The 25,991-nt window shown below is 48.5% G+C and overlaps 2 protein-coding genes and 1 long non-coding RNA gene across 5 annotated transcripts in view; 1 reads left to right on the top strand and 2 right to left on the bottom strand.

Moving 5' to 3' along the window:
* LOC114842575 (phosphofurin acidic cluster sorting protein 1-like) overlaps positions 1 to 16,337 on the bottom strand; it is a 34,524-nt gene extending 18,187 nt beyond the window's left edge. The window contains exon 1 of one of the 2 annotated variants that reach the window (XM_055506812.1): positions 15,794 to 16,337. In XM_055506812.1, the coding sequence (XP_055362787.1) occupies positions 15,794 to 15,948 (155 nt within the window). In that variant the 5' untranslated portion in view covers positions 15,949 to 16,337. The remainder of the gene's footprint in view (positions 1 to 15,793) is intronic. The other variant, XM_029128197.3, reaches the window with a different exon arrangement.
* A 2,779-nt stretch (positions 16,338 to 19,116) lies between these two features.
* On the bottom strand, positions 19,117 to 25,982 carry sf3b2 (splicing factor 3b, subunit 2). Of its 2 annotated transcripts, none has more exons than XM_029142604.3 (22): positions 25,810 to 25,982; positions 25,350 to 25,396; positions 25,093 to 25,143; positions 24,703 to 24,933; positions 24,455 to 24,490; positions 24,162 to 24,258; positions 23,932 to 24,026; positions 23,618 to 23,726; positions 23,447 to 23,544; positions 23,108 to 23,314; positions 22,904 to 23,026; positions 22,741 to 22,821; positions 22,400 to 22,627; positions 22,163 to 22,312; positions 21,901 to 21,990; positions 21,162 to 21,269; positions 20,863 to 20,970; positions 20,467 to 20,609; positions 20,208 to 20,309; positions 20,008 to 20,107; positions 19,717 to 19,908; positions 19,117 to 19,480 (listed from the first exon to the last, which is right to left on the bottom strand). In XM_029142604.3, the coding sequence occupies exons 1-22, from the start codon at positions 25,937 to 25,939 to the stop codon at positions 19,409 to 19,411; spliced, it is 2,598 nt and encodes an 865-aa protein (XP_028998437.1). In that variant the 5' UTR covers positions 25,940 to 25,982; the 3' UTR covers positions 19,117 to 19,408. The 2 variants fall into 2 exon arrangements, with proteins under 2 accessions (XP_028998437.1, XP_028998438.1); XM_029142605.3 differs by having other exon boundaries at positions 23,447 to 23,541.
* Positions 20,270 to 20,978, top strand: LOC129603790 (uncharacterized). The gene is made up of 3 exons (XR_008694011.1): positions 20,270 to 20,331; positions 20,429 to 20,634; positions 20,845 to 20,978. It is a non-coding gene; the product is annotated as an uncharacterized LOC129603790 (long non-coding RNA).
* Positions 25,983 to 25,991: the final 9 nt, after the last annotated feature.

The raw sequence follows: 25,991 nt of genomic DNA, 5'->3' as shown, positions 1-25,991 counted from the left end.
CTTTCCCCAGAGATGCGCTTCCAGAGAGCAGCCCCGCGGCTTCAACGCTGCTGTGTAACAGGTAACAGGACGCAGCAAATTCCCCATCAGCCCGGAAGTCTGTTCACCAAAGCAAGACCAGTCCAAAGAACCCACCAATAAAGGCTCAAGTCCTCACGAATCACTCACGTTTTCTACAGGAACACCAGAAAAAAAACTGTTTATTACACAGCTTCTTCTACACGGCAACATCTGGGATGTAATTACAAGCTGGGATGGAAAATAGAACTAATCAATTTGTTTTTCAGGCAGTTCAGCTTCACTGGTCTTTTGATTATCTCCCACCAGGGTCGAAATCTCTTTGGACCTAAATCTGGGGTGTGATGCAGCTTCATCTGTTCATCTACTAGAAATGGATGTAAAACGTCTGTTAGTTAGAAACAGCCTAAAAGCCTGTCATGATGTTTTTTCCCATAAGGACTAAAGTCAGAGCTTAGAAGAGGCTTTGAAGCCTCCGTTATAGTCTAATTTGAGCATACGTGACCAAAACAAGTGCTGTTGACCAGGCTGGGCGAGGCCGCATGTGCAGTAAGGTGTGAAGCAGCAATTATTCAATTATTCAAAAGAGTCCTAGACCGGCTTTGAAAACCTTTTATGTGCTTGTGTAAACTCCCTGATAATCATTGTGCAGTCACGCAGCCCCCCCCGTCTGGCACTCAGAGGATTAGGCAACCGCAGGAGGCCTCGGTGCTGCTGCGAGACCAGTACCTGTGGAAAAGAACAGGTCACCTGACGAGAGCGCGAGCAGACGCAGCCGCAGACGCAGCCGCAGACGCCACGCGCAGCCGTTAAGGCCGACGTGGAAGGGCCTCAGGTCGCATTTCCTCTAATGGCTACGGGCGCCAAACAACAACTGGAAACACCACAACTTCACTAGAAAGCACGTGACAAACCACTTTTCTTTATAACGCAACAGTTTCACTTCTTCTCTATGTGTGGTGGAAATTTATAAATAAGTTTAAATAGTAATTCTGGCACATGATATTATATTAAAGCTTTTTATATTTTGTGCTAATGATTCAATGAGTGGTTTTACGGTTCACACGTCTTCCAATTATAGTCATAATTAGCTTTGTTGTCTAGTATGACCAAATCTGTGTTGCAGTAGTACATTTTAGTAGTACAAAATGAATAGAGTACATAATAAAGTCCATTATAATAACAAAACTTTGATGTTGAACTGTTTACTAGTAAAGGGTCGTCCTCTGTCTGCGTGTGGGAGACAGTGTTTCAGTCCTGGTGGGTCCCTGAACGCATCATCTCCACACAGACAGACTCCACACTGGAGGCGATCTCGCTCTCGGGATCTGAGTCATCAGAATTAGCGCTCCACACCCCTCTGGCTGACACCTGCCCGCACTCTTCCTGCCACATATTTGTCTGTTTATTTTTTCCCATCAGAAGACCTGGGTGGATGAAAGACGGGAGCTGACGGAGGTGGAGAGCGGCTCGATAATGTCCGTGGGAGGATCGACCCATGACATTCTGGAAATGCCAAACTCTAATGAAACCCAGTCACAGATTCCCAATGAGGCTCCACTTTTAAAACTTGAAGCAAGATGCTATATAAAGTTATTTAGCCTTGACTGAATCCTCCCAGAGCAAAGGCCTCGTCCACTGGCGGCTTCACTAGCAGTCGATGCTCGTGTCCATCAGCATGGACGAGTGGGCGTGACTGCCTGTGGCTTTAAGAGGAAGGTGCCTATGGTTCCCTTGACAACAGCCCCGATGGGAGGCGTGACCTTGCCATGTCATAGAACACAACAACATGCCAACTACACAGCACAAAGAAACCAACACACCCGCGTTTTTTAACCCTCTTTTCTCTCCTCCCGTCCCCCCTGAGAAAAACGTGGCCTTCATTCTTTTCTTTTGTCTCTTTATACGACCTCTGTTTGGTCTCAGCTCGCCTCGTCTCCTTTGTTAAGTAACGTGCTGTACCCTGCTCTCCTCTGTGATCGTGATCAATGGCAGCGCTGACAGAAAGAGAAGAGCCCCTCCTCCGTTATTGGCATCCGCTGCTCGTCCCCTCCAAACTCATCATCATTCTGTTACGTGAATGTGTCCCTGGGGCACAGTCAGGCCAAACTTTGCTCACATTGAACGCGTGGGACACAAATGGACAGTATCTGTTATATGACAGAAGCCATATCAATATCAAACACAGCCATTTTCAAAATGGCCCCATATAGTCAACAACAATTAAGCTGTGGTTGCAGCACATGTGCATCTCTGCCAAAAATAAATATGTGGTTCAACAAAATCAAAAAGGGACAGATTCACAGATAATAAAAATGACTTTAAAGTAAATAAATAGCTAGTAACTATATTCAGTTCTCATGATGCAATTACGTCTGGGTAACAAATGCTGCGTCTGTCTCAGAAACTTGAAAAACAACGCAATGAAACTAAGCCTCAGCTGACGCAGTGATACCGAACGCTTCCCACGAACACCTAAATGCAACATCAAGGAAGTGATTTCAAATAAATGCCTGCTCCTGATTTGTAAAGCGCTCAGCCAAACCACAAACGATTGCGTAAGCAGGCCAAACACATTGTTTGCTGTATGATGTGTTATCTGAAGAACGCCAAGTCAAAGTCAAGACGTGTACTCAGTCAGCGGAACCACTGATGCCTTCACTGTGTCGTCAGCCTACGAATTCATGGAGAGGGAACTGATTTTAGGTTTAAAAAGTCACTCTGACATTTTGACAGCCTGATGAAAACACAACTGTAGCTACAGTCACTCAGGCAGCCGGAAGCATGGAGAGAACACACACACACACACACACACACACACACACACACACACACACACACACACACACACACACACACACACACACACACACACACACACACACACACACACACACACAGGCGTAATGGAGTGTGATTAGTATTTGTGTCTTTGTGGTGAAGGGAAAATGCACCGTCGTCTACTTGTTTACCACCTTTCCAGTGCCTATTTGATCCTAGAGGATCTATGGCTGAGCTCCGAACAAGTCCACACACAAACATGTTTACAAAATCCTCCAAGCCTGATGATCCAGTAGCGATGACCTCAACACTCGACTCTGATCTGAGTCATTGTCGATTTTCACGAGGTGAAACCAGAGCTAATGTTTCTTAAAACCTCACATGGAGGAGTGTTAGGGGGGATCAATACCCAAGTCTTCAATTAGCTCATCAGTGCACGAAACACACACATGTCCATGCAAAGTAACCTGACAACGCACACTGTACAGACGAACATGGAGAAACAACAAAGGAGAAGCAGAGTCAGTCGAATATGTGAGCGCGGACACTTGCAGGAACCTACAATAACAAGCATGTGGCTCCTTAGGAAGGAGCGTCTTAAAATAGCCCTGGGCTCAGCGAAGGCAGCCTGAGCACATCTGCTTCCTCTTCGTGCTTTTACATGACGATGCAGTCGACAGAAGTGATTCCTGAACGCATCCCACAGAGCTGAAGAGTGAGCGTGTGTGGCCGTTGGTTGCAGGCAGCGAAGGGAGATAAGGTTCAGTCTGATAAAAGGAGTGTGGTCTGTTGTAATGTAAAGGGATCCAAGGAGGAGACTCGACCCCAGTGTTCAACAAACAACAGATGAGGAACTGGATTCATTTCATGCAAAGCTGCCAAAACATTGATTTACAACAGCGTAAATGCCACATGAACGCAGCCGAGGTTGAATTCCTGCGCTGAACGGCATCAGCGCTGAGCTCAGGAGCCTCAGGTTGCTTTTACGACCTGCCTACAGAGCAGAATGAGTCACAAAGCTCCGCAGTCTGCTCCGCTTCGCATCCATGACCCTCAGACGTCGCCGGGGCAGCCAATGAGCTGCCGGAGGGGGCGGGACCTACAGAGGCGAGAAGGGTGGGGCGAGGTGTGGCGTTGGGCGGCGAGACATCAATCACGAGAGGGGAAACTGTGTTAGGGCTGAAGATGAGGTTGGAAATTAGAGTTAGAGGTGTGTGTGTGTGTGTGTGTGTGTGTGTGTGTCTGTCTGTCTGTGTGTGTCTGTTACACCCTCCAGCCCGGTGTTATTTAACATGCCGGTCACATCGCAGCCAGACTCCAGCGAGGCCGAGGCTGTGGTGCAGCAGCTACAGGGAAGCGGGCGGAGCAGGGAGCACGAGGGAGGACGGACAGGGCACCGTGGTTTGTTTATTCAGGACGTGTCTTCTAGAGCAGACGCTGAATCCATCGCCATCACCCTCCAGATGTTACACTCACGGTTGGAGCAGGACCAGAGGAGGTTGTGAGGCTCTGACTTACTGTCAGGATTAAGAAGGTGGTTTATTTTCCACGGAGGCGCCCACGCAGGCTGCGTGTTCGACTCTCCAAGGATTTCAGCTGGCGTGTCTATTAGGTGACTCAGTCAAAAATAAAAACGTTACATCCACAAAAACAAACATCAACGGCAGGTGGGAGGAATCTCATTTGACATCGTCTGACGCACGGAGCGGGCGACGCTGTGGTTTCGAGTTATGAACAATCTGGTTATAAAAATATGACACATCCGCGGCGCTGGAAAAGAAGGTCTACCTTTAAGAGATGAAACGGACCCACTGAGTCTGGGTCACACAGCACAAGACTGCACCCCATCACTGCCACAATAACCTATTACATTGAACACATTGTTACCAGGATCACGTGTGGATCAGCAAACATCAACACACGCGCAACACCCCCAGAGCAGCGGCGGCACCACATCGGCCCGGCTGGAACTGGGCCGGAACGGTCGTGTCCTGGTTCAGACCTCATCAGCGAGCGCTGACACGCGTGAGCCTCACGCTGGGAGGGCAGCGCCAACACGCACGCGGGGGAAGCTAATTGTAGGTCAGCTGATCAATATTCATGAACGCTTCACGCCATTAGCTCTGACAAAGGGGGAGACGGGCGATCGGAGCGAGCGAGAGAGAGAGAGAGAGAAGACGAGCACAAACGGCAACAGGAAACTAACCGGGCGCTACCGGTGCCTGGCGACTGGAGTCATTCTACGTTTACAGCTCGTTTCCACCCACGGAATCAACCTTTATTTGCAAATCCTCACTTCTGAGCTCCAGGCATCCTCCAAAGGCGGCTCATTACCCGCACACACAGGACGCACGCGGTGCTCAGGTGCGAAGCTTCTCCCAGCTCAGCCGCCACAGCTGTGTGCGTGACAGGGTTAAATGAGATTAATCAGGGTTGACTGGTCGGTTACCAGCATTAATGTGAGCGGCACCATATGTGAATAAAGTCATAAAACGTTCATCTGCTTCAAATAAACAATGTGAATATCAACTCCCGCCGCGTCTAGGACGCTCTAGGAGGTTTCAACGTCTGCAGCTATAATTAGACGTGCGGCTGCTGATGCTGCGCGAGATGCTGACAGAAGAGGCGTTTGAAGCAGGATATTTCGTTCAGGTAGATTAGACGTGAAATGGAGCCGGGCGCCGGCGCCGCCGGTTCCTGCTGCGTGACGTTTGCTTCCTCCGCGGCGCGCGTGGAGCCGACAGGCAGCGGGCGCTCGCCATCTGAGGCCATTAATGCAACCGCCAGCTTGTTCCCTGCGCCGCGGCTGCCGGCGTTTCGCCTCCGACGTCCAAACGGGTCCCGTGTTAATTCTGAAGGTGTGTGGCCCGGTCGCCCTCGGACGGCGAAGGCGTGTTTTAATGCGGCTTCTTCCTGGATTCTCATCTCCCCCAGTAACACAAGCCGTCGCCAACCAGGAACAGGCCTCTCTCTCGCCCTCTCTCTCTCTCCCTCCATTCAAGGATTTCTTCCATTTCTCCCCCGGCGAGTCACACTTCTCCATCCTCCCCATCTGTTCCATCCGATAGCGCCTCCGTCCAGCCACCCGGCTCCTTCGTCTTCTCCCCGGTTCGATGTCTAATCCCTCGCTTCTTCCAGCACAGGATTTGGATTGATTTGGTTTTATTTCAGTCCAGCCCGTCCCGCGCGTTCGCCGTCTCTCTCCTTCGCAGTTTGCTCCACTTCATGACGCTTGCCAGCTGCCTCTGCTAGCAGTCACTGGGGTTTTTAATACCTTTAAGGCTCCTTTAGTCCATAAAATAAAGGCCTGCTCCAGTAATGAGATTTGAATGTCTTCGTTCACACGTCATTACGAACTCATTTATTAATGGCCATCACTTCTATCCAAGTAGATGAAGGGTCTCAACTGAATGTGACACATTTGTTTACTGTAGAAGCAGATACAATGACATCATACTCTAATTTTTATGACATCTTATATAAGTTTTAAATTAAAGCTGCTGTGACACAGTAACATATGACAAGACGCATGGTGTCTGTGCTGTTGAAGCTCATTTCATGTTTCTGGGTCACACCACGGTTCGGTTGTTTCCCCAGTGATGTAGGCCATGTTGGTTTGGGCACGGCCCACACATCAGCCCTGGACGCCACCCGCTCAGCTTCTGAAAGTCTGCCTACACTCGGAGGAGCAAGTCATGGGAAACGAAGGTGCAGCTACACACTAGACGGAGCCGGAAATTTGACCTGTGAGCTCAGCGGAAGAAGAAGAAGAAGAACAGAAGCAAAGAGCCGAAGTGGACAGTCCTATACGAGCATATCAGGCTGACGGCGCTGGGTTTGTCTTGGTTCTGAGAAGGTACAGTACCTTTAAATACACTAGGGTGAGGCTCTAGTGGCCTTTGCTATGGCCGCCCTCACCCAGTCGACCTACGGCGTGAGGATGTGCCTTTCTACCGGCGAATACACACGAGCAGCCAGCACATCTGCGTGTGTTAAGTGTGGGAGAAACTGAGTGGGTGAGCGCACGCTGGCGCAGGAAGGTTACAGGTAATAAACAACATGACTGTGGTGTGTGTGACCCATATGGACAGTATATAGTATGAACACCACTCTGGTGGCCTCCGCTTTAAGGCAGTTTGTGTTTTCTTGTGCTGTGACTCATTTAATTTGAAGAGTGAGTGTGTGTGCGTGTGCGTGTGCGTGTGCGTGTGCGTGGACCTATTGCTCACCACAACCAAGTCCTGGCACGGCTCTATGGTTCTTCGCTGTGTGCTTTTGCCCACAGCAGGGGAGCTATTTGAGCGTGTGACTGCATGTAGGTGGGTGGGCACTTCATTTTTGATGTTGTTATACTGAGCTATCGAGTGTGCGTATCGTACACGCTGCGTGGGCGGCCGCTGCCTCGTTTTGGAAGGAATGTGAGTGGACTGTGCCGTGCGTGTTATGTCAGTGCGAGTTCTGGAGACGCTAACTGCAAATCGAATCCCTGGAGAAAGTCAAAATTAAGAAGGGGGTGGTGGTGGTGGGGCCGGAGTGAGTTCAGCCTTTCTGCGCCTAATGTAAAATGATGGAGAGGACAGAAAGGGAGCACGAGCTGGGAAGAGAATTAAGCCACGAATCTGGGAAATGGGTAAGAAATCTCCATATATGTGTGTGTGTGTGTGTGTGTTTTCCCTGGGGCTAGTGTCGCATGTGCACATCAGTTTGTAGCTCTGAACTACAACTGGACTGGAAACATTTAAAAAGAACTAGGTTCACTCATTGCATCCGATCTCCACTACAAACACATTAAAACACTTCTTTGTTACGTAACAATGAGCAAATGACACAAGCGTGAACTGCTTTTTTCACAGCAGTAGTGACAAACAGCTGCCTTTGGCCTGAACTCGGTGTGTGAAACAAAGCATTAGAAACCAGGAAGACGTGAACCACATGGTGCCTTCAAGCGGCACTGGGCTCAACACACTAAAAGTATGTTGCAGCATGTTCAAAGCGTGTGCCAGCACTTAGACCACAGAGCACAGTGACGGGTTTCAGACACAAAAAAACAAAGAAACGAAACCTAACCTCACATGCGTTATTCACAGCCAGACTTAAGGCTTTTACTGTAAACAGACAAAAGCGCCTAAATGTTGGAGGTACAAGCAAGAATTTCCCCTCAGATCCCGATCACATTCAGGTTCCTGAGCCTCTGGGAGGGAAACTAGCAGCCAAGCGAACGGGGCTGCGGTCCTGTCATGAAGAAACCGAAAAGGAGTCATATGGAACTGTTAGTAATGAGGTGAGCTAAGCCTTTACTGGTCAGGAATGGATTTTTGGACAGCAGGTGAGTGAGCCAAACGTGGGAGGACATCCCACGAAGACCACAAAATAAAACCGAGCCTTGTTCCCTTTGTTTCTGACTCCGCTCAGCGAGCGGTTTGCTTTGATGCATCGTCATTTCTAAGAGAAGCTGCAAACAGCTGCCGGACCCCGACGCTGATGACGGGCGACAGCAGGTGAATGTGCAGCAGCCGAGCGCCTGAGACGCCTCCGGGAACGATGGCGGCGCCACGGCCGTGGATCCGTCACGGCGGCGGCGCCACGGCCGTGGATCCGTCACGGCGGCGGCGCCACGGCCGTGGATCCGTCACGGCGGCGGCGCCACGGCCGTGGATCCGTCACGGCGGCGGCGCCACGGCCGTGGATCCGTCACGGCGGCGGCGCCACGGCCGTGGATCCGTCACGGCGGCGGCGCCACGGCCGTGGATCCGTCACGGCGGCGGCGCTGGGAGAGGCCGAGTTACAGCCTGGAGACGAAAGGAGCCTGGATTCAGTTGGCCCCGTTTGTGCGGCAGTGACGTCGACGCTGAGGGCGGGGGGGCAAAAAGCATGAGACATATGAAAAGGTGAGAAGACAAAGAAACAGGAGAGGACGAGGATGAGGAGGAGGAAGGAGGCGTGTGCACACAGCTAATTTGTTCCGCGTCAGTGGCCTCCCTTCCCTTTCGCCGGCTCACCCTCTGTGATGCCCCCCCCCCATTCTTCTCACCTTCATCCGCTCCGGCCCCTCCGCTCTCGCAGGCTAATCCTTTCACTGGCGCCTGAACTCGCCGCGGCCGTCCTCCCCTTGTTCTCCTCCACCTCCCGCCCTCACCCTCCGTGTGCCTGGGCTCATCGCTCATTCATGATGTACCCGCCTGTTCTCCAGCCTGCCAGTTAGACTGAAGGGACGTTGTTACCGCTCCATTACGCCCAGATGAAGGTTTATTAACCGATCACTTCTGGCTTTTGTGCCCACGTGCTTTGTAGCGTTCAGTTCATTAGAAGGAGGATCTTTAAGACTGTGATTTCATCCGATCATTGGTTGTGGATTGAAGTCTTTCACCTTTAAAACCGACATTTAAATCCAACGACGGACGGAGATGCGAGTGACAGCCCAGGGGTTTCGTACCAGTTCAACCCCCCCTCCCATCATGGTTTCTCCGCTGTGGGAGGTAATCTCCCTCCTCCAGTCTTTCTCGGCTGCGCCTCTGTCGAGAGCAACAGTCACCCAGCTGACACGAGCCGACACTTCGCCCGAAGCGAGGACGCGCCGCCAGGTCGCACGCGCAGCCGAGCGCTGTGTGACGTACTGTAAGCCGCTAGGTGAGGCGATCTGCACGTGCACACACACACACGTGCACACACAAACACACACACACACACACACACACACACACACACACACACACACACACACATGCTCAGCACAAGCAACACTTAAGTGCAAGGTCAGGCAGGACACGGACTCAAGTTCTGCTAAACATATAATGAAAGTGACACTGCTGAAGGCGCGTAACACGAACAGACAGTGACATGCACACACATCAAGACCCAGCGACACGGGACGTGATGCACACGGGAACGGATCCGATGAGCGTCCACTGCAGAGGCCGAGTGCCGCTCACACGGAACCGGCAGCCGGAAAAAGACAAGTGTTGCTGGCGAGACGCTGCTGCGGAGCACGAAAGGCGACAGCGCGGATACGCGGCCACACGTTGAAACCCAGCGGGGGGTCAGGGCGCTTGCTGTGACTTCACAGACGGACCGCAGAAGCAACGCGACGAAAGGCTGAGGGGGGGGTTTCGTTTCATAGATGTTTCCACAGACAGAGTCCAACATGCGGCTGCAGCACAGACTAGAACCCACCGTGTCCCCGAGCAATAACGCTCTGCCAGACAGAATCCATTGACCTGCCTGCATTAGCTAATCACAACTCGTCCAGGTCCAGACGAAGGGCTGCACGTCGTGTCAGATGACACCATTCAGTAATAAATAAAGCACATTACAGCAGCTTTTAGCACCAGGCCGGTGTTTGCTTATGGCTGTGACAACCTGGCTTTTCACACGGGGCCGAGCTTTGATCGAAGCGGGAATCTGCAGACAACCCATATTCCAGCTTCGGCCTTGACCTTTTTTTTTCGCTTTTGTGGCAACCGGCTCATTCTTGACCGCTTTAGTGCCTTTTAAATAAACCCAGCAGGTGCGGGTTTTGGTTCTGCCTCCCTCTCTTTTCCTTTCCTTCCATCTCGCCCCACATCCCACGGGCAAGGACAGGCGCAGGCTCGCGCCTTCCCAACCGGGGCAGACTCAACCTTTACACGTTCGCACTCAAACGCAGCACGTGCACCTCGGCCCAAAGCCGGCGCGTTGTCAGCGCGGCGCCGTGCGTCTCGGCTGCAGCGGCTCAAAAGGCCGTTATCATTGTGGGCACGTTGGCTAATCGCGTTACTGCCAGTTGGCACGTTGTTATCCAGAGCGCTCGCCTGGCCTCCGCCACGGGCCTGCGACACCGAGCATGTGATCCCAGTAAGTGCGAGTGCAGAGCAGATAAGACGCTGAGCAAGTGGAAAATGTCCCCGTGTGCACAGTTCCTGTGTTTTGTTAAATATGTAGACTTGACCGGGTCTCATACTGGAAGCAAGGCAGCACGGATCCTCTTTTGATGCACGCGCGCACGCACGCACGCACACACACTTCGTAAAAGCGATTGCAGATTAATGAGCAGAGCACACGCCTAATTCAGTTTAGCTGCAGACAGGGAAGCGATGCCATCGGCCCGTGCCGCCCGTCACCGTGCACAACCACACGTAGCCGGCCCGACCGCCGTGGAACAGAAACCTCCTAATCGGACTGGGCCATCGTATTAGCTTCCCGGTAATCGGCCAATCGGATCCGCTCGAATGCAGCCATCAGAACGGGCCGAGAGCATGGGGGGTGACGACGCGAGTTGGGATCGGAAGCAGCGACTGAGCTCACGAGACGCTGGTGCTGTATCTGTGCCTTTGGGCTTGAAACTGGGTAAACCTGAGCGCACTACAGAACAAATATTAGCTTTAGTTTAGCATAACGCCCTGGAGGGCACAGCTAATCTGCTAAAGCCAGGTAAAAACCTCAGACTTGTGCAGTATCGAAGGAACGTCAATAAATTATTGGGAGTAACCCAGTAGGACGGTCAAAGTGTCGAGGTCAATCAGTGTTGAGTGTATTACAGGATTGTGTTATCACCCGGGGGAAACTGTGTGTAACCTGAGCTGGAGGGGATTATGTAGTATTTACAAGGACGTATGGACACAGAGCAGCTGCACAGATGCACAAATGCATGGAAACATCTTGGTTGCCGAGTTGTTTACGTCCAGATGTGCTTCCTGTTACGCATGAGCCGCTGCATCTGTGTCCCCTCGCTGGACGGTTACTTTTCACAATCGTGAGGCTTATGGATCCAGCTCATGCTCCCGAAGGATGAACATGGGATTATGTAGAAAACGCTTTGTCATAACATGATCCGGTGTGTGCGTGTGTGTGTGCGTGCGTGCGTGCGTGCGTGCGTGCGTGCGTGCGTGCGTGCGTGCGTGCGTGCGTGCGTGTGTGTGTGTTTGACCAGGCTGGTGGAGGTCTGTGATTTCACTGCAGAGCAATCGCTGCTGAAGACTGAGTCCGTGTGGTCATAAAAATGGAAAACGCGCACACACACACACACACGCACATAACAACACCACAACAAAGGGCTCCTCAGCAGACCACAGCAGTGTCCACACCAGCCTGACGACCACAGCCGCTACTGCAGCTTCACCGATATTTACAGTAATTAGAGGATGCCGGTGCAACGCCTCATGCTTCAGCACAACTAAAATTCTTGACAGGCTAAAATGAGTCAAACGCAGGTTGTGACTTACAGACGAGCTTTCAGCTGCAGATAATTACAGCTTTTCTTTTTGTTTTTCACCTCTTGCGATCGACCGCATTTCAGAAAGCTCTTGAGCTGCTAGCGCTCCCTTTAAAAGTCAGGCTCATCCGACAGCTCCACCTTTGAACCGGCCTGCAGCTGCAGCCAATGGAGCGATAATAGGTGCGTTTCACTGGATTTGAAGACTCGTTCCAGTAATGTGGCGACACCGCGACCTTGAGAGTCTCATCAACGGTGAACAGCAGCATTCACGGCTGTAGCGCGGCGCTGGAAGACGTTCCGGCGAAGGGCTCGCGAGCGGGCCGGAACCACTGCAGGTCCACGTTAGCCGCGAGCAGCGCCGCAGCCTCTTGGCTCCCGCCCCGCGGCGCCTCCATTAGCGTGCGCTCAGCGCGGGGCCTTTCTTGTCAGGGGGCAGGCCAGATACGGTGACGCTGACACTCGAGGAACGGCGAGCGTCGTCCCCGCTATTGTGTTGCAGGGCAATTATAGCCAACGTGTCTAACAAACGCACAATGTATAATTCAGAACATCCTGCATTCGTGCAGGACGCTTCCTCGCGTCAACAGTATTCATTACCGGGCCAGGAGAGAAGCCTGAGTTTAATGTAATGACCCTGCTGCTTCTTTTATTCATATGGGTATTTTTAACTTCAACGTGATGCACGAGCAGCAACTGAACAATCACAATCCAGCTTCTGCGGCCGCTTTACAAACGGTGAAGAAACTAAAAGCGAGAGTTTGAAGCGAACCGACTGCAGCTTCCAATCGAAGAACGAAAGAGGAAATCTGGTGGGTTTGAATTTGTGACCTCTACAAAAGTCACAGCGCACAACTGCAACTGCTTTAAGGTGAAAAGGTTGGAAGTGCTGTTTTGGGCTCCCTCTCAAACTGCAGCGGCAGGTTTCCTGTGCTATGCCCCATGTTGGCTTCCACACTCCTTCCTATAAACCTGATTTGTGGCCAGAGTGAGAAACAGACGCCCGACTCACTCATGGATGGAGGCGTCAGTGAAGCACAGAGCAGAGACCTTTGCTTCCTTCTATGGGCCGATCATGGGATGTTTCCCTGTAAGGGCTCTGCACGGAGGCCTTCCTGAATAATGCAAGGCGAGGATCTCCATGACACGGCCCCGTTCCGGGAATACCTGACGCTCGGCAGCTACAGGAGGAGGCTGCGATGACCGAGAGGGGACGGCGGAGGGAGGAATCGCCCGCGACACGGCGCTGAGAGCGCTGGTCTGGAGCCAGCGCCATGATTTATTTCTCTCGAGCAGAGAATAGAAGTGAGGAAACGCAGAAATGACCTCAGGGGCACCCGTGCTGCGTTGATGGATATGAGGAAGGGTGGAGCAGATTTTGAAATGACTGAGAGTCGATTTCCTTTAGAACAAACACTCAAAGGCAGGCGGTGTACTTGCAAAACTTGGCTTGTGACAAGCACCAGACGAGCGGTATCATCATAAACGCTTCCTGTGTAGCTCCAACGTCCTGGACCAAAAATACCACCAAGCAAACAATGAGTTAACGCGCCGAGTGCTTCTCCAGCTTTCCCCGAACGAAATGAGGAGAAGCCTGGATGAGTGCATGTTTGTGCCTGCAGTGGGGAGCGCTCCTCGCAGCGCTGCGTAAACAACATACCATGTGGCATTTTGGGTAGACAGGAAGAGGTTAGAGCTGCACCTCGGCTGCAGAGGGGAAGTGCTCAGGCGCCGCTGCAGCGGGAGCGCCTGGGCCCGGAGAGAGGCAGCAAACAGGCCCAACTGGGCCTCATCGGCGCTGGAAGTCCGTGTGCGGTCGGGCAGGTTCCCCCCCGACCTGTCAACCCCGTCACAGACAAATCCTGTGTAAACGTACGTGACAGAGCCGGCGCTTCGGCCTCGTCCTCCGCTTCTCTCATCCCCTCGCTTTCATTTATTCTGCCTCTGCAAGTCTCCCCCGGCGTTGCTGCATCCGCAGTGAAATCGAAGATATTTGACGGACCGTGACGCCTGCACACCACACAAAAAAAAAGAAGCTCCCCCCTCAACGAAAACAGCCACGTTCACATTTCAGGGTCTGACGCCTGACTGTGTTTACGCGCTAATATCCACAAAGAGGGTGATGATCGGAATCTTCCCAGAAAGGTCAGGAGGAAAACATTTCAAATGTAGGCTAACAATGGATGTTTTATTCATGCAAACTTTTCCAAAATATAGAAGCAAGACTGTATCGCACTCACCCAGACAAACACTGAGAGGCAAAGCGCACCTTCGGGGCTGTGCTTCCAACCCGGCAAAGCCCCGGGGCATTTTAGAAAGCAGCATTAAGTCAGCGCCTGAGCCCCGTGCCACGCTTTTACCAGCGAGCCTTAGTCCCGCTAATTGCTTTCAGCAACCAAAACATCTGGGCTCATCTGGAGCTACCACAACTCCAGGGAAAACTTTGGGTGTCACGTTGGGAAGATTTACAAGTGAGGTTAAGAAGTCGAGGCTGTGACAAGAACCACGGAACTGTGGGTGCTGCGTATGATTGACAGCAGAGCAGAGGGAGCCCAGGTGAACTGGGACGGGGGCTTCATTGTTCCTCACTACATAAAACCTCTTGCATCTCAGCCACTTCCTCTGCACAGAAGGACCGACCCACTGCTCACAGCAGCGGTGCCTGTGATGTGTGCAGGGACCGTACGGACGTCTGCAGCCACCTGTTTTTTTTCCTGGACGTCTCAGTGTCGTGACACTGTCCAGACACAGTGGAGTCGTGAGCTGTCAACACTGGATGTGACGAAGCACCACTCTGCCAGCTCATCCCCTGCCACAACTTTCTATCTTGGAATCCTTCAAACATTTCAGACATTTTTTGCACTTATTTAAAGCGTGTTGAATTTCATCCTACTTATGCTTCAATTTGAATTCAAGTCGTCCAATTTAAAACGAGATGTAAACAACAACAACAACAACAACAACAACAACCTGAGCTGCACACTTAGTTTTTAAATCAAGCTCCGTCCCAGCTGTTGACCTTTGACCTTGACTCTAACTCCTGACCAGTTATTACTACAGGATCATAAAGTCAGACGTCAGCCGGAGATTATATATAAACACAAAGAGTGAGACAGCTGATGGGTTTCCTTTCATGCATGTGAGACAGGCACAGCTCACCTCCTCCTCTTTGTTTGCCACTGAGCGTAGGTGCATTCGTGCCTCATCCCTTGTGACCTTGCTGCAGTGCCCACATGAACAGAAACCTTTATTGCGTCGCAGCCGCAAAGATCAACACGTCACGGAGGCGCACAGAACTTTATTCCCCCAAAACACAAGAGTCGTCTGTGCCTGCGATCACCCCGAGGCTCAGTCCTGCTCGTCTACAACAGAACCTCGGAGCTCCTCTGGGTTTCTCTGAACCAGGCGCTCACCTACAGTTGCAGTGACAGCGTGAAACCCAGCGCTTCATCAGCGTTTGTGTCTGCGCACAACAACAACAACTGGTGGAAGCTGCTCCAACACAAGCACATCCAGGCTTGTTTGTGATAATAATGTACAGGGCTCTGGTCACATGGGACTAAAACAGGTCAATTCCAGTGGTAAATATCCACATCAAGCAGTGATTTCATTCGCTTTAATGCGTTTATACCACAGCATCATCATCCGAGGCGACGGCGTCTCCAGTAGAAACACTCGGCTGCTTGTGTGTGGTGCCCCGGGCTAAAACACCCAGACGGGGTCACTTCCCCCTCACGAGCCTGAAAACGATAAGTCATGCTGGTCTCACCCACCGCCCCCCGTCCCCCGTCCCCGCCGCTCACATACCTCGGCACGCAGCTGGGCGAGGAGCGGTCCACCTCCCAGGTGGCGTACAGGTTCATGTGGACCGGCCGGTTGGAGGTGATGCTGACCGGCTTGGAGGGCTGCATGTGGGGCGAAGGGGCGCCCCCGGTCCGCGGCAGCCCTCCTCGCTCCGACATGCCGGCGGCTGGAGACGGCGTGGTCTGCGCGTCGGAGCTAGCGGGAGGAATGCGCCGTCGCGGGGCTTCCCTGCGTGCGTGCGGCGCGCTGCCCTTCCTTTATTATCCGAGCCGCCGTCCGCGCGCCGTCCTCCGCCTCGGTCCTTCCAGCAGGCGCGCGCGCGCGTTCAACGCTCCGGCGGCGCGGTCACTTCGCAGCTAATCGCCGCGCGACGGTGAAAACATCGCAGTCGTCGGGGGGCCAGGCGCCAAATCCCCCGCGTCCGCGCGGGCGTGGGTCCCCTCTGTGTCCGTGTCTGCCTCGGCGCGAAGTGCGCTGCTTGTTTATCGGTGCAGGAAGCGGAAATCTCTGTGACTCAAGTGACAACGAGGAGAGAGCGGAGAGCTACGCCTCTATGGTCGAGCGACAGGGAGAGAGAGAGAGAGAGAGAGAGATAGGGCGAGAGCTACGCCTCTATGGTCGAGCGACAGGGAGAGAGAGAGAGAGAGAGAGAGATAGGGCGAGAGCTACGCCTCTATGGTCGAGCGACAGGGAGAGAGAGAGAGAGAGAGATAGGGCGAGAGCTACGCCTCTATGGTCGAGCGACAGGGAGAGAGAGGGAGAGAGAGAGATATAGAGTGAGAGCTACGCCTCTATGGTCGAGCGACAGAGCGAGGGAGAGAGAGAGTGAGAGAGTCTCGCTCTCACACACACACACGCACACACAAGGAGAGCTACACCGCTATGGTGTAGAGAGAGAGCCAAGAGCTACACTTCTATGGTCAAGCGACAGGGAGAAAGAGAGAGAGAGTTTGATTTTTCAATAAACTTTATTTGTCATGATCGAATGACAAATATAAAACAGCGAACGAGATCAATCAGTTTCACAGATTAAAAAAATGGCTGGGCCAGAAGCCTAAAAATTAAATATACAAATAAATAAATAAAAAACACCAATAGTTGCCGCCCCTGCTTTGAAATGGGCTAACTCTCATTTGAAGACAAAAGTAAAAACAAGGCCATCCTTCACCACAGAGCAGATGATCCTATATAGCGCCAGTGCTGCTTGTGAGAGACACACAATGAGAGAGACAGAGAGAGACCGAGAGAGAGGCTGATCAATACTGTATAATGTCATTTAATTTGCAAATATATTTATTTATTTTATTTGTTTAACTAATAAACAATCACATATTACATAATTATATTACAGCCGCTTATAATTTAACATAATTTCTATATTTTTGCCTAGTTGTGTTCAGCGTTGAACTCAAAACCAACACTAGTGAATTGTAAAGGTCACAAAGTAAAAAGGTCACAATTAATGTGAACAGAGCTTTTGTTATTATCAGACAAAATCTAAGCGATAACTACTACAACGGCAGAAACACACCTTCTACTGACAGAGGCATGGATTTAAACCGTGGGGTAAATCTGGATATTGTTCTATTTCACACAGCTGAGACACGTTCACAGCGGAGTAAAACCAGTTGCAGCCTGTGAATTGAACATTTGGCTCATTAGCCGTCGGCTCTGGCAAAGAAAAATTCTTAGAATGTTCAGAACAGGTTTTCTCACTGTAACAGGTACACTACGTGGCTTCAAGCCGAGAAAACAGCACGTACTGTAGGTGAAAACTAAATCTATCAAATACAACTTTCCTGTCAGCCATTTTTTTACTTTTACCTCCTTCACAGAGCAGGTGCAGAGTTTGCTCACAGAACACGTTGGCTCTGAACCGGAATATGATTCAGAAGGTGTCATTGCTGCGTTGATGTCACTGCCTGTAGTTTGACATTCCTCGGTATATGTTCTGTACAGATGTGTACAGATGTTGGGTGGGAAATTATACCACAGTGACTTAACATGAGTGTTTGTTTTATATGTGCATAGCCTAGTTGAAGCCAGCCATGCATGGACAGCAGTGTTTTTACCTTTAGCTCACTCTCTCTTACGTTAGACGTGTGACAGTCACTGCATCAGCTGGCCCACTGTTGTCAGCGCCTGGCTCAGGATTATCAGCCGAATGACTTAAATGCATTGCCAGCCCCATGCTCTTTTTAACACCCTTCTTTGCAGCACCAGCTTCTTCCATTTATAAAGAGATTAGAATCAAGCAGATTAAACGGTGGTCACGGGATAATCCCGGGTTACTGTTTTACACAGCGCCCCAAATCTGCCAGGTCATCAAGTGACACTGCACAGGCTCCAAATCTAGTGTCACAGTCAGTTAAGTTCATACCAGCTCTTATGCAACATGACTGCAGTTCACATACTGCAACTGCTTGTTGCAGTATGTACAATACTTTTTTTTAAGTAGGTTTTGGATTCATTTCTGAAGTTTAATTTTGATTTTGCATTATTTGCCAAAACACACCAAATCCATACATACATATTGCATATTTAGGTAGCAGCTAATTATATTAGACAGCTCAGGTATTTCCTATAAACAGCCCAGTGGGAGCATGTGAACAGTTGGTTGTCAACAAGCTGCTGCTCCCTGTGATTGTGATGGTGTGTGCACTAGTGACCAAGTCAGCGTGAAGTGGCTGCAGCTATTTAGGTCACTGTGCCTCAGTCAGGTGATGATCATGCTCAAGGTCCTCCACTGCCCTCCAGCCGTGGAACGCTGGGCTGCAGCTGCTTGTTTTGGAAAACTTGAGCAAGGAGTTTTACACGTTTGAGAATTAATGAGTCATAACTTGAAAGACATTAACCCTCCAGTGCCTCACGCACTCGGTGCTCCCCCGGCAGCATTGCTCAGGCAGTGATCGCTGGTGTTACCACAGCAACCGGTTTGGTTAAGACCCGGGGGAGTCTTTATTGTGTGTTCATGAAAATCTGTAAGAAAAACAGGCTTTATCCACACGGGACATAGTTACAGCAGACAGACAAAACCCCCACCATCCAGGTAAAATAAGAATTAAACACGTGGTTCTGGCAGAGCCTCCTTTTCTGGGTCTTAGATCATTCTAAGTGCAATAGGATATGTGCAGAACTGCACTACATCATGTCATTGTGCAATCAAACGGCCACATTAGGCCAGTTTGTCTATGTCCTTAGTTTAATAAACCAACATTTCTCTCTTCTAAATTGTCAGACAGACTCAGAATTTCACCACTGGTTCACGACTAACTACTGAAAGTAGACCCTGACATCAAATTAAATGAACATGTAAAGTCACAATTGTTCTCATTTAATTTATTTACAAAACAAAACATGGTTACAGTGAAAAAATAACCACAATGTAAAACAGAGTCAGAGAGGAAAAGCATCACAGTCCTCCTGTTATTACACGACGGCTTCATCTATTTATAGTAAAAAAAAAAAAAAAAAAAAGAAAGAATGCATTTTCTGTCACCAATCTAACAGGTGATTGGTGTTGCAGGTTGCATCCGCCGAAATTAAAAACCAAGTACATTTCTTCCGCTTTCACTTCCTTTTGTGGCTTCTTCTCCAGCAGCGTTTCGTGTTTCAGATCTAGAATTTGAATTCTTTGTATTTCTTGGCACCACCTCGCGTGTCCTGTGGCTGGGCCTTCCTCTTTTTTTGCTGCATGATATTAATTAAGCAGAAAGAGAAAAAATAGTGGATTAATATTCAAATTATAGTGTAAATGAAAGTGATAGTGGTTTTTGACAGATGTGTCGTCCACAGAACCCTGGGCCAGCGACTTAATATTAGCAAATGTTTAATGTTGGTTCTTGACCAAATGTCAAGTACACATCGCACAAGGTTAAACAGAGGCTAATTGGTTAAGTGGAATGAATTTTCATGTGTCTGCGTACCTTTTGTTTGGCAGCGTGCTCAGCCACCATGTCGCTGAAGTCCTCCTTCTCCACCTGAGCCTGCTGTTCTCTTACGTGCTCCTCGTACTTCTGGGTCATGGCCATAGGGTCCAGCTCCAACTCCTCTGGAGCCAGGGCCACCTCCACTCCTTGGGATTCCTGCCCTCCACCTGTCTTGCGACTCGGCATGGCCTGAAGGCAGCAGAGAGGAACAGACAGATGAGAGGCACAGCTACACATAGAACCTACTTATTACTTATCTGGTCTCAAACTCATAATGGGTCGTCTTACCCCTGTCATTTCGTAGATGTGTGTGGAGGCCATCATGGCTGCTCCTACAGGGCCAGTTCGTCTCTCAGGAAGCACTGTGTACAGCTGGGGTGTCTCATTTCTACCAACACAGCAGCATTTATAAATTATTACTATTTTCCACTAAAAGCAGGTAAGAGCTATAAATATATGTTGGTTTAATCAGAGCTGTAATGACTCACCCATCCATGGCTTCCTCGATCTTTTTCTTTCTCAGCTCAATCAGCTCTGGGGTCTCCATGCCAGCAGGGACTGATGAGAAGCCTCCGGGGGTGATCAGGCCGCTGAATCACAAAATGAAATATGGTGAGCTTATTCAAACTGGGCTCGACACATGAGGCCAGACAAGACAACACGAGTCAAGCAAAAACAAGAACTTGTTGATCTCTTCACTGAGCAGCAGCAGCAGCAGCTCAGTGATGATTTATATTGGTAAAGCACCTGTCTGCTGGTGTGATGAATCCAGTTTCGTCTGGCTTCTCCTCGTCACTCTCCTCCTCCTCTTCTTCCTCTGATGACTCTTCGTCTGAAGGCTCCAGCTCTCCCCATGGCGTGTGATCCACCTCCTCCTCCTCCGCCTTGGCCTGAGCACACAGACACATTTATATGGTTAGTTAACCATAATCACAAAACAGAAGGATTAAACTAAGGACATTATGCATGCTTGTTAGAATTAGACGATACTGTACATAAAAAAAAAAAAGAACACTGGCACGAGAGGAACATTTAAATTTAATTTTCAGTTTTACAGTGTTCATTTCTCTTTGGTTATACCATGAACTAATTTATATCTTTATTTTTAATTGTATTTCCTGACAGGGTGTGATGTCTTGTTACCTGGAAGTCCACAGAATTGGTCCCAAACACGTCACCGTAGAGTGGTTTACCCATTTCATCTACTGGTGGCTTCCCCCAGCCTCCAGCATGATAACCGAAAGTACAGTTCTGACAAAAGAGGATGAAGACAACAAACATTTAAGAAGCTTTGAGCCAAAAACAGAAATTAGAACTAACATATTAAAATGATCACCCTTTGTTAACATTAAATGTAAATAAAACAACAACAACAACATTTCAAATATCAAATAAGTGTGACTTGCAGCAGGCATATATGTATATATTCATTTTGCTCTTACATCTGGAATGGGGGAGTTAAGGCCAGGAATCTTGAGGTTGGGGTAGGATGGAGGAGGTCCGTACCTCTGCATGGCGATCAACCAGGGAGGCGGCACCTTGTGGGCATTCTGTAGAAGACACAACAACTGCATCAGCAAAAACACATTTTACAAATAAAGTTCTCATTTTGTCAACTCTGCAGAGTGACAATAAATAATTATACTCTAGTCTATGCTAAATAATAGACTAACTATCCAACAATTAATTTGATCTAAAATTTTGTGTGCCCCAGTTTAGATTACAAAGAAGCTGTTCTATACTAGTCACATCATTATCTCCTCATTTAGTTATTGTCTCAATGAGGTTTATTTCTTGTTAGAAAGGGAGTTTTTTCCTCTCCACTGTTACTGTCAAACTGTAATTAAAGACTTGCTGTATATGGGATTTGTTGGGTTTAGTTGTGTAAGGTCTTAAACCTTACCTTGTAAAGTGCCTTGAGATAACCTTGTTGTGATTTGGCGCTATATAAATAAAACTGAATTGAATCAAATGTCCCTGAAGAAAACACCGCTCGACTGATTCACACTATTCAGCAAAAGCAAATTAAAAAACAGATCAATCGGAGAGAAAAACATACAACACATAGGGCAGGCATAAGAGAACTCTCACATTATCCTAATTATATCATATGTATTTATGTATTTCCTGCTTAAAAATGGGGTTCGATATTAGTTATCAGACAGCATTAGGGGAACCCACCGGTCCGACTGGCATGCCCAGAGCGATACGCAGTTCATCGGAAAGGTCCCCAGGCTTCTTTTCCTTTAGACGAGTCTCAAACTCTTTACCCTGCGGAGGCACACAGACACATGCAAAAAGGTCAGTTGGTGGAGCCTTATGCAAAACTGCCAGCAGAATAGTCATTATTCAAATTGAACCCTCATTCAAAATTAAGCACTTTATTCACACTATGAATAATAAGTAGATTTTACGCAAAGGTGAGAAAGTCAAGAACCTGTACCTCATAATAAAGGTCTCCGTGGATTGTGAGCTTGGGTTTAATCTGCCATTTGAAGAAGGCATCGTGGAGCTTCTGGTAGTCAATGTCGATCTTTCCCATCTTGGGTCGTACCTTCTCTCTCATTTTGGTTTTCATAGTTTTAGCATCTTCCTGTGATCGCATAACAAAAAAATCTTTATTGCAACAATATGCAGAAGGTAAAACAGTTGAGGTGGCACTGTGACTTTTGAATCACACCTTCTCCTGCAGGGCCTCCCTCATCTCCTGGATTCCTGTCCTCTTAATGAACTCAGGCAGCTCAAACGGGGGCTTCTCTATACCTCTCTTGCCCTGGAGATACTTTCTCTTGAAGCACCAGTGGCGGGGAACTGGCACCGTGTTCCTGGTGGCCTTAAGATGGACCAGCAGTTTAGGCTCCTGGGCTGTGACATCATGCATTTCCACCACATCAGGACGAGCCACAAGCTACAAAATGATAGAGTGGATGAAAGAAGATCTTCAACATCTTGTTTCTCTCTGTTTACATCAAACTTTAATTTAGAAAAAAAAGAAAGAGAAGTGGGTTTTGATTACATTACCTGTTTGAGCTCAGCCACAGTCAGCCTGTTCATCCTCCTCAGTTTCTTCTTCGACAGTTTAGGTTGATCTGGTCTAACTTCCTGCAAATGGAAATAAATATATATTTTTTAGAAGATAAACACACTCTCACACTCTTTTTCTAAGAGATGTAAGGATTCAAACCTCATCGCTATCGTCACTCTCCCCTTTGGCTTCCTCATAACCCTTTTTCCGCAGCACAGTAGTCTCCAGCTTTTCTGCCTTTTCAGGCTCCTTTTCCTTCTCTTTCTTCACATCATCTGTGAGCTGAACAAAAGAATACAATTAATGCAACAATGCTTGAAAATACAACTACAAGTAACAAAAACAACATGCAACATGCCTTACCTTGAATGCCTCAAAAATCCTCTTGAAAAAGATGAAGTTAGGGTCATAAATTTCTGGCTCCTCTGTGACATACTCAATCTCCACCTCAGGGTCCTTCTCCTTTTCACCCCCTTCCTTCTGTTGTTGCTGCTGTTCCGCCTGCTCCTTCTTTTCCAGGGCTCGCTTCTTCTTGCTCTTCTTCTTGCGGTTCCTGCGTTTACGATTTTTCTAAAGAAAAAGGTTGGTTCATAAAGAAAAAAAAACATTGAAAACAGGATTAGTTCTTGGTAAATATTTCAACTGCTAAAACAACAAATTAATAAGGAGGTTTCTAAAAATATAGTGGGGTGGAGGACTTACATCTTTCTTAGATAACTGGTCATCATCTTCTGTCTCAGACATGCCTAGACCAGAGTTGACATCCATGTCTGCTCCTTCGTCATCTCCTCCCTCCTCTACTAAGGAAAGAATAGAAGTTAGACCCTAATATGCAAGTATTACTGTACAACAGGCTCCTTTATCTGTACTGACCTGTAGGGTCAGTGAGCTGTTCCTGTCTGATTTCCTTTAGCTGGAGGATCTTCTCTAGAGCTTGAGGAATCTTAGGCCCGGTGATACTGACCTCCTCGCTTTGCCAGACCTAAAAAGGAAACCAAAATAATAATAAAAAAAAGGTTTTGAGGTTCAACATCATCTTCCACTCAATGGGTGATCAAAAATCAAGCCACAAGAAATACAGTTTCATGTCTAAAAGTTAAACACAAACATGAAATTTAAGCTTATGGTAAAAGGTTTAGAAGACAAAATATGAATCCCAACATTTATACATAGCCGAGTCTCCTGACCTCTCTGTTGTCCTCTCCTGGAGGTGGTGGTACTCTCTGTTTCTGGGGAGGCAACATGCTGATACCAGGAGGCAGCGGTGTACGAGAATCCAAACCTACAAACAAACAGCTTACAGTTCATGTGGGTTTGTTCATTTATACTAAATGTAAGCTGTAAAAAACGGTGTGAAAAAAAGCGTCTCAAAATAGACTGGTTAGAGTACTTTGCAGTGGGAACCCATGATATTTACCTCTGACTGCACTAACAGGAGCCATTGGTCTGGGCCCTGAACCTTGCTGCATCTTGACCATCTCCTGTTGGCGCTCCTGTTCTAGCAACACAGCAGCCTGATACAGACAAATGAGAACATAATAAAAAGGAGGAACCTATGACTTCTATAAAGGTTAGAAAGGATTTTTATATAACTGCAATACATTCAGACTGACAAAAAAGGGTTGATATAAACATGCATACAACACCAGCTTCTGGAACAAATGATCTTGGATTAACATCTTAAACATTTAACCATATTTATTCGCGTACCCTTTTCTGCTGCTCCAGAAGATCCTGTTCATCACCCTACAAAACACACATAAATGATGATCATGATGTAATGTTGTTAACGGAGTAGCTTTCTAACAAGACAAATTCACAGTACTTAATTTTCCCAGTTAAGACTTTTACCATTTTTGAGAGGTGTTTGTCAACGTCTGTTTCGAAGAAAAATTGTTGTGCTTCTTAGCATTCAATTTAATTTACAGAATATCTCATGTTTTTAAAGGCCATCTCACCTGCTGCTTGGCTCTCTCCTCCTGCTGTAAAACCATAGCTGCTCTCTGCTGCACCATCTTCAGCTGATCATCCTGTGACATGCCAGGAGGAGGCAAACCTGGAGGCTCCATGCCCATGTGTATACCAGGTGGAGGGGGACCCCCAGGCATCAAGGTCATAGCTTGGAGCATGCCCATACCAGGAGGCATGGGTGGCATTGGCATTGGTGGCAGAGGAGGTATACCTGACATCTGGATGAAATTGAGAACAATGAGGTCAAAGCTTTACTATTAACACATATGAAGGTTTGACTTGGTTCTTGGTATGTAAATGAAATATTATTATACACCTAATCACTGTACACAGAGATATAAAAGGTATTGTTAATGTGATCCAATTATAATATTTACCTGGGAGCCCAGTGGTTTGTCATCACCAGGTTTACTAAGCAGAATCCCAGTCTGCAGACAAACACACAAAAAGGAAGTGAGGACATTTTGTCATTCAAAACAATATTTGGCTCAGAAGAGCTCAAGAAATATTATTTGTATTATTGTATTAAAAGGTAAAAATACTGTATTGACCGATACCAATGTGTGTTGTTTTTTTCATTTAAACTTTAGTTATTATTTTTCGTATAGCTGACAAGTCCTCGCAGGCAATTTACCTGCATCATGTAGCCTTTCAGTCTGTCAATCAGCTCCTCTCTGGGACCTGCACAAAAATAGGAATTATCACAAAATTTTGGCTTTGTTTATTCGACAAAAATAAATATATTCCATTAATACAAAATGTGTACAAATAATTTCTCAAAAAAATTTAATAGAATGGTATTCGCGATTGGCTAATGCTAACTGATTCGCTAACTCTCTCGCTTCAGCCAAAGTTGTGAGCCAACTAGCTACGAACACAAAAACACCGTAAATGATACTTGAAGCATCCGCTAAATTATAACACGAGTATTATCAGTGTATCAAACAAGACCCAAAAACGTGTCAGACTGCACACTTAGCTTTAGCTAACTGCGACGGAAGGGTTGCGTACGGTAGCTAGCACTAGCTAGGACTAGCTCCTGATAGCTAAACAACCTACAGGCGAACTGCGCCTCTTTCCCGGTCCTTTCTTACCCATTGCGGGCGCTCCCAACTCCGCCAGCTTGGACTGAAGCTCTGGGTTGCTCCATGTATTCAAAGCAGCAATAGCGCTCCCTAAATCGGACGGGACAGATTCAGTACCCGGTGGTCCGTCGGATGCCATGTTGAGCCTCTCTCAATGGAACAACGGCGGCAGTGGAGAACACACACGAGAC

This window comes from Betta splendens, chromosome 2 (genome assembly GCF_900634795.4).
Source record: "Betta splendens chromosome 2, fBetSpl5.4, whole genome shotgun sequence".
NCBI lineage: Eukaryota > Metazoa > Chordata > Actinopteri > Anabantiformes > Osphronemidae > Betta > Betta splendens.
This window is presented reverse-complemented; position numbering and strand designations above follow the sequence as displayed.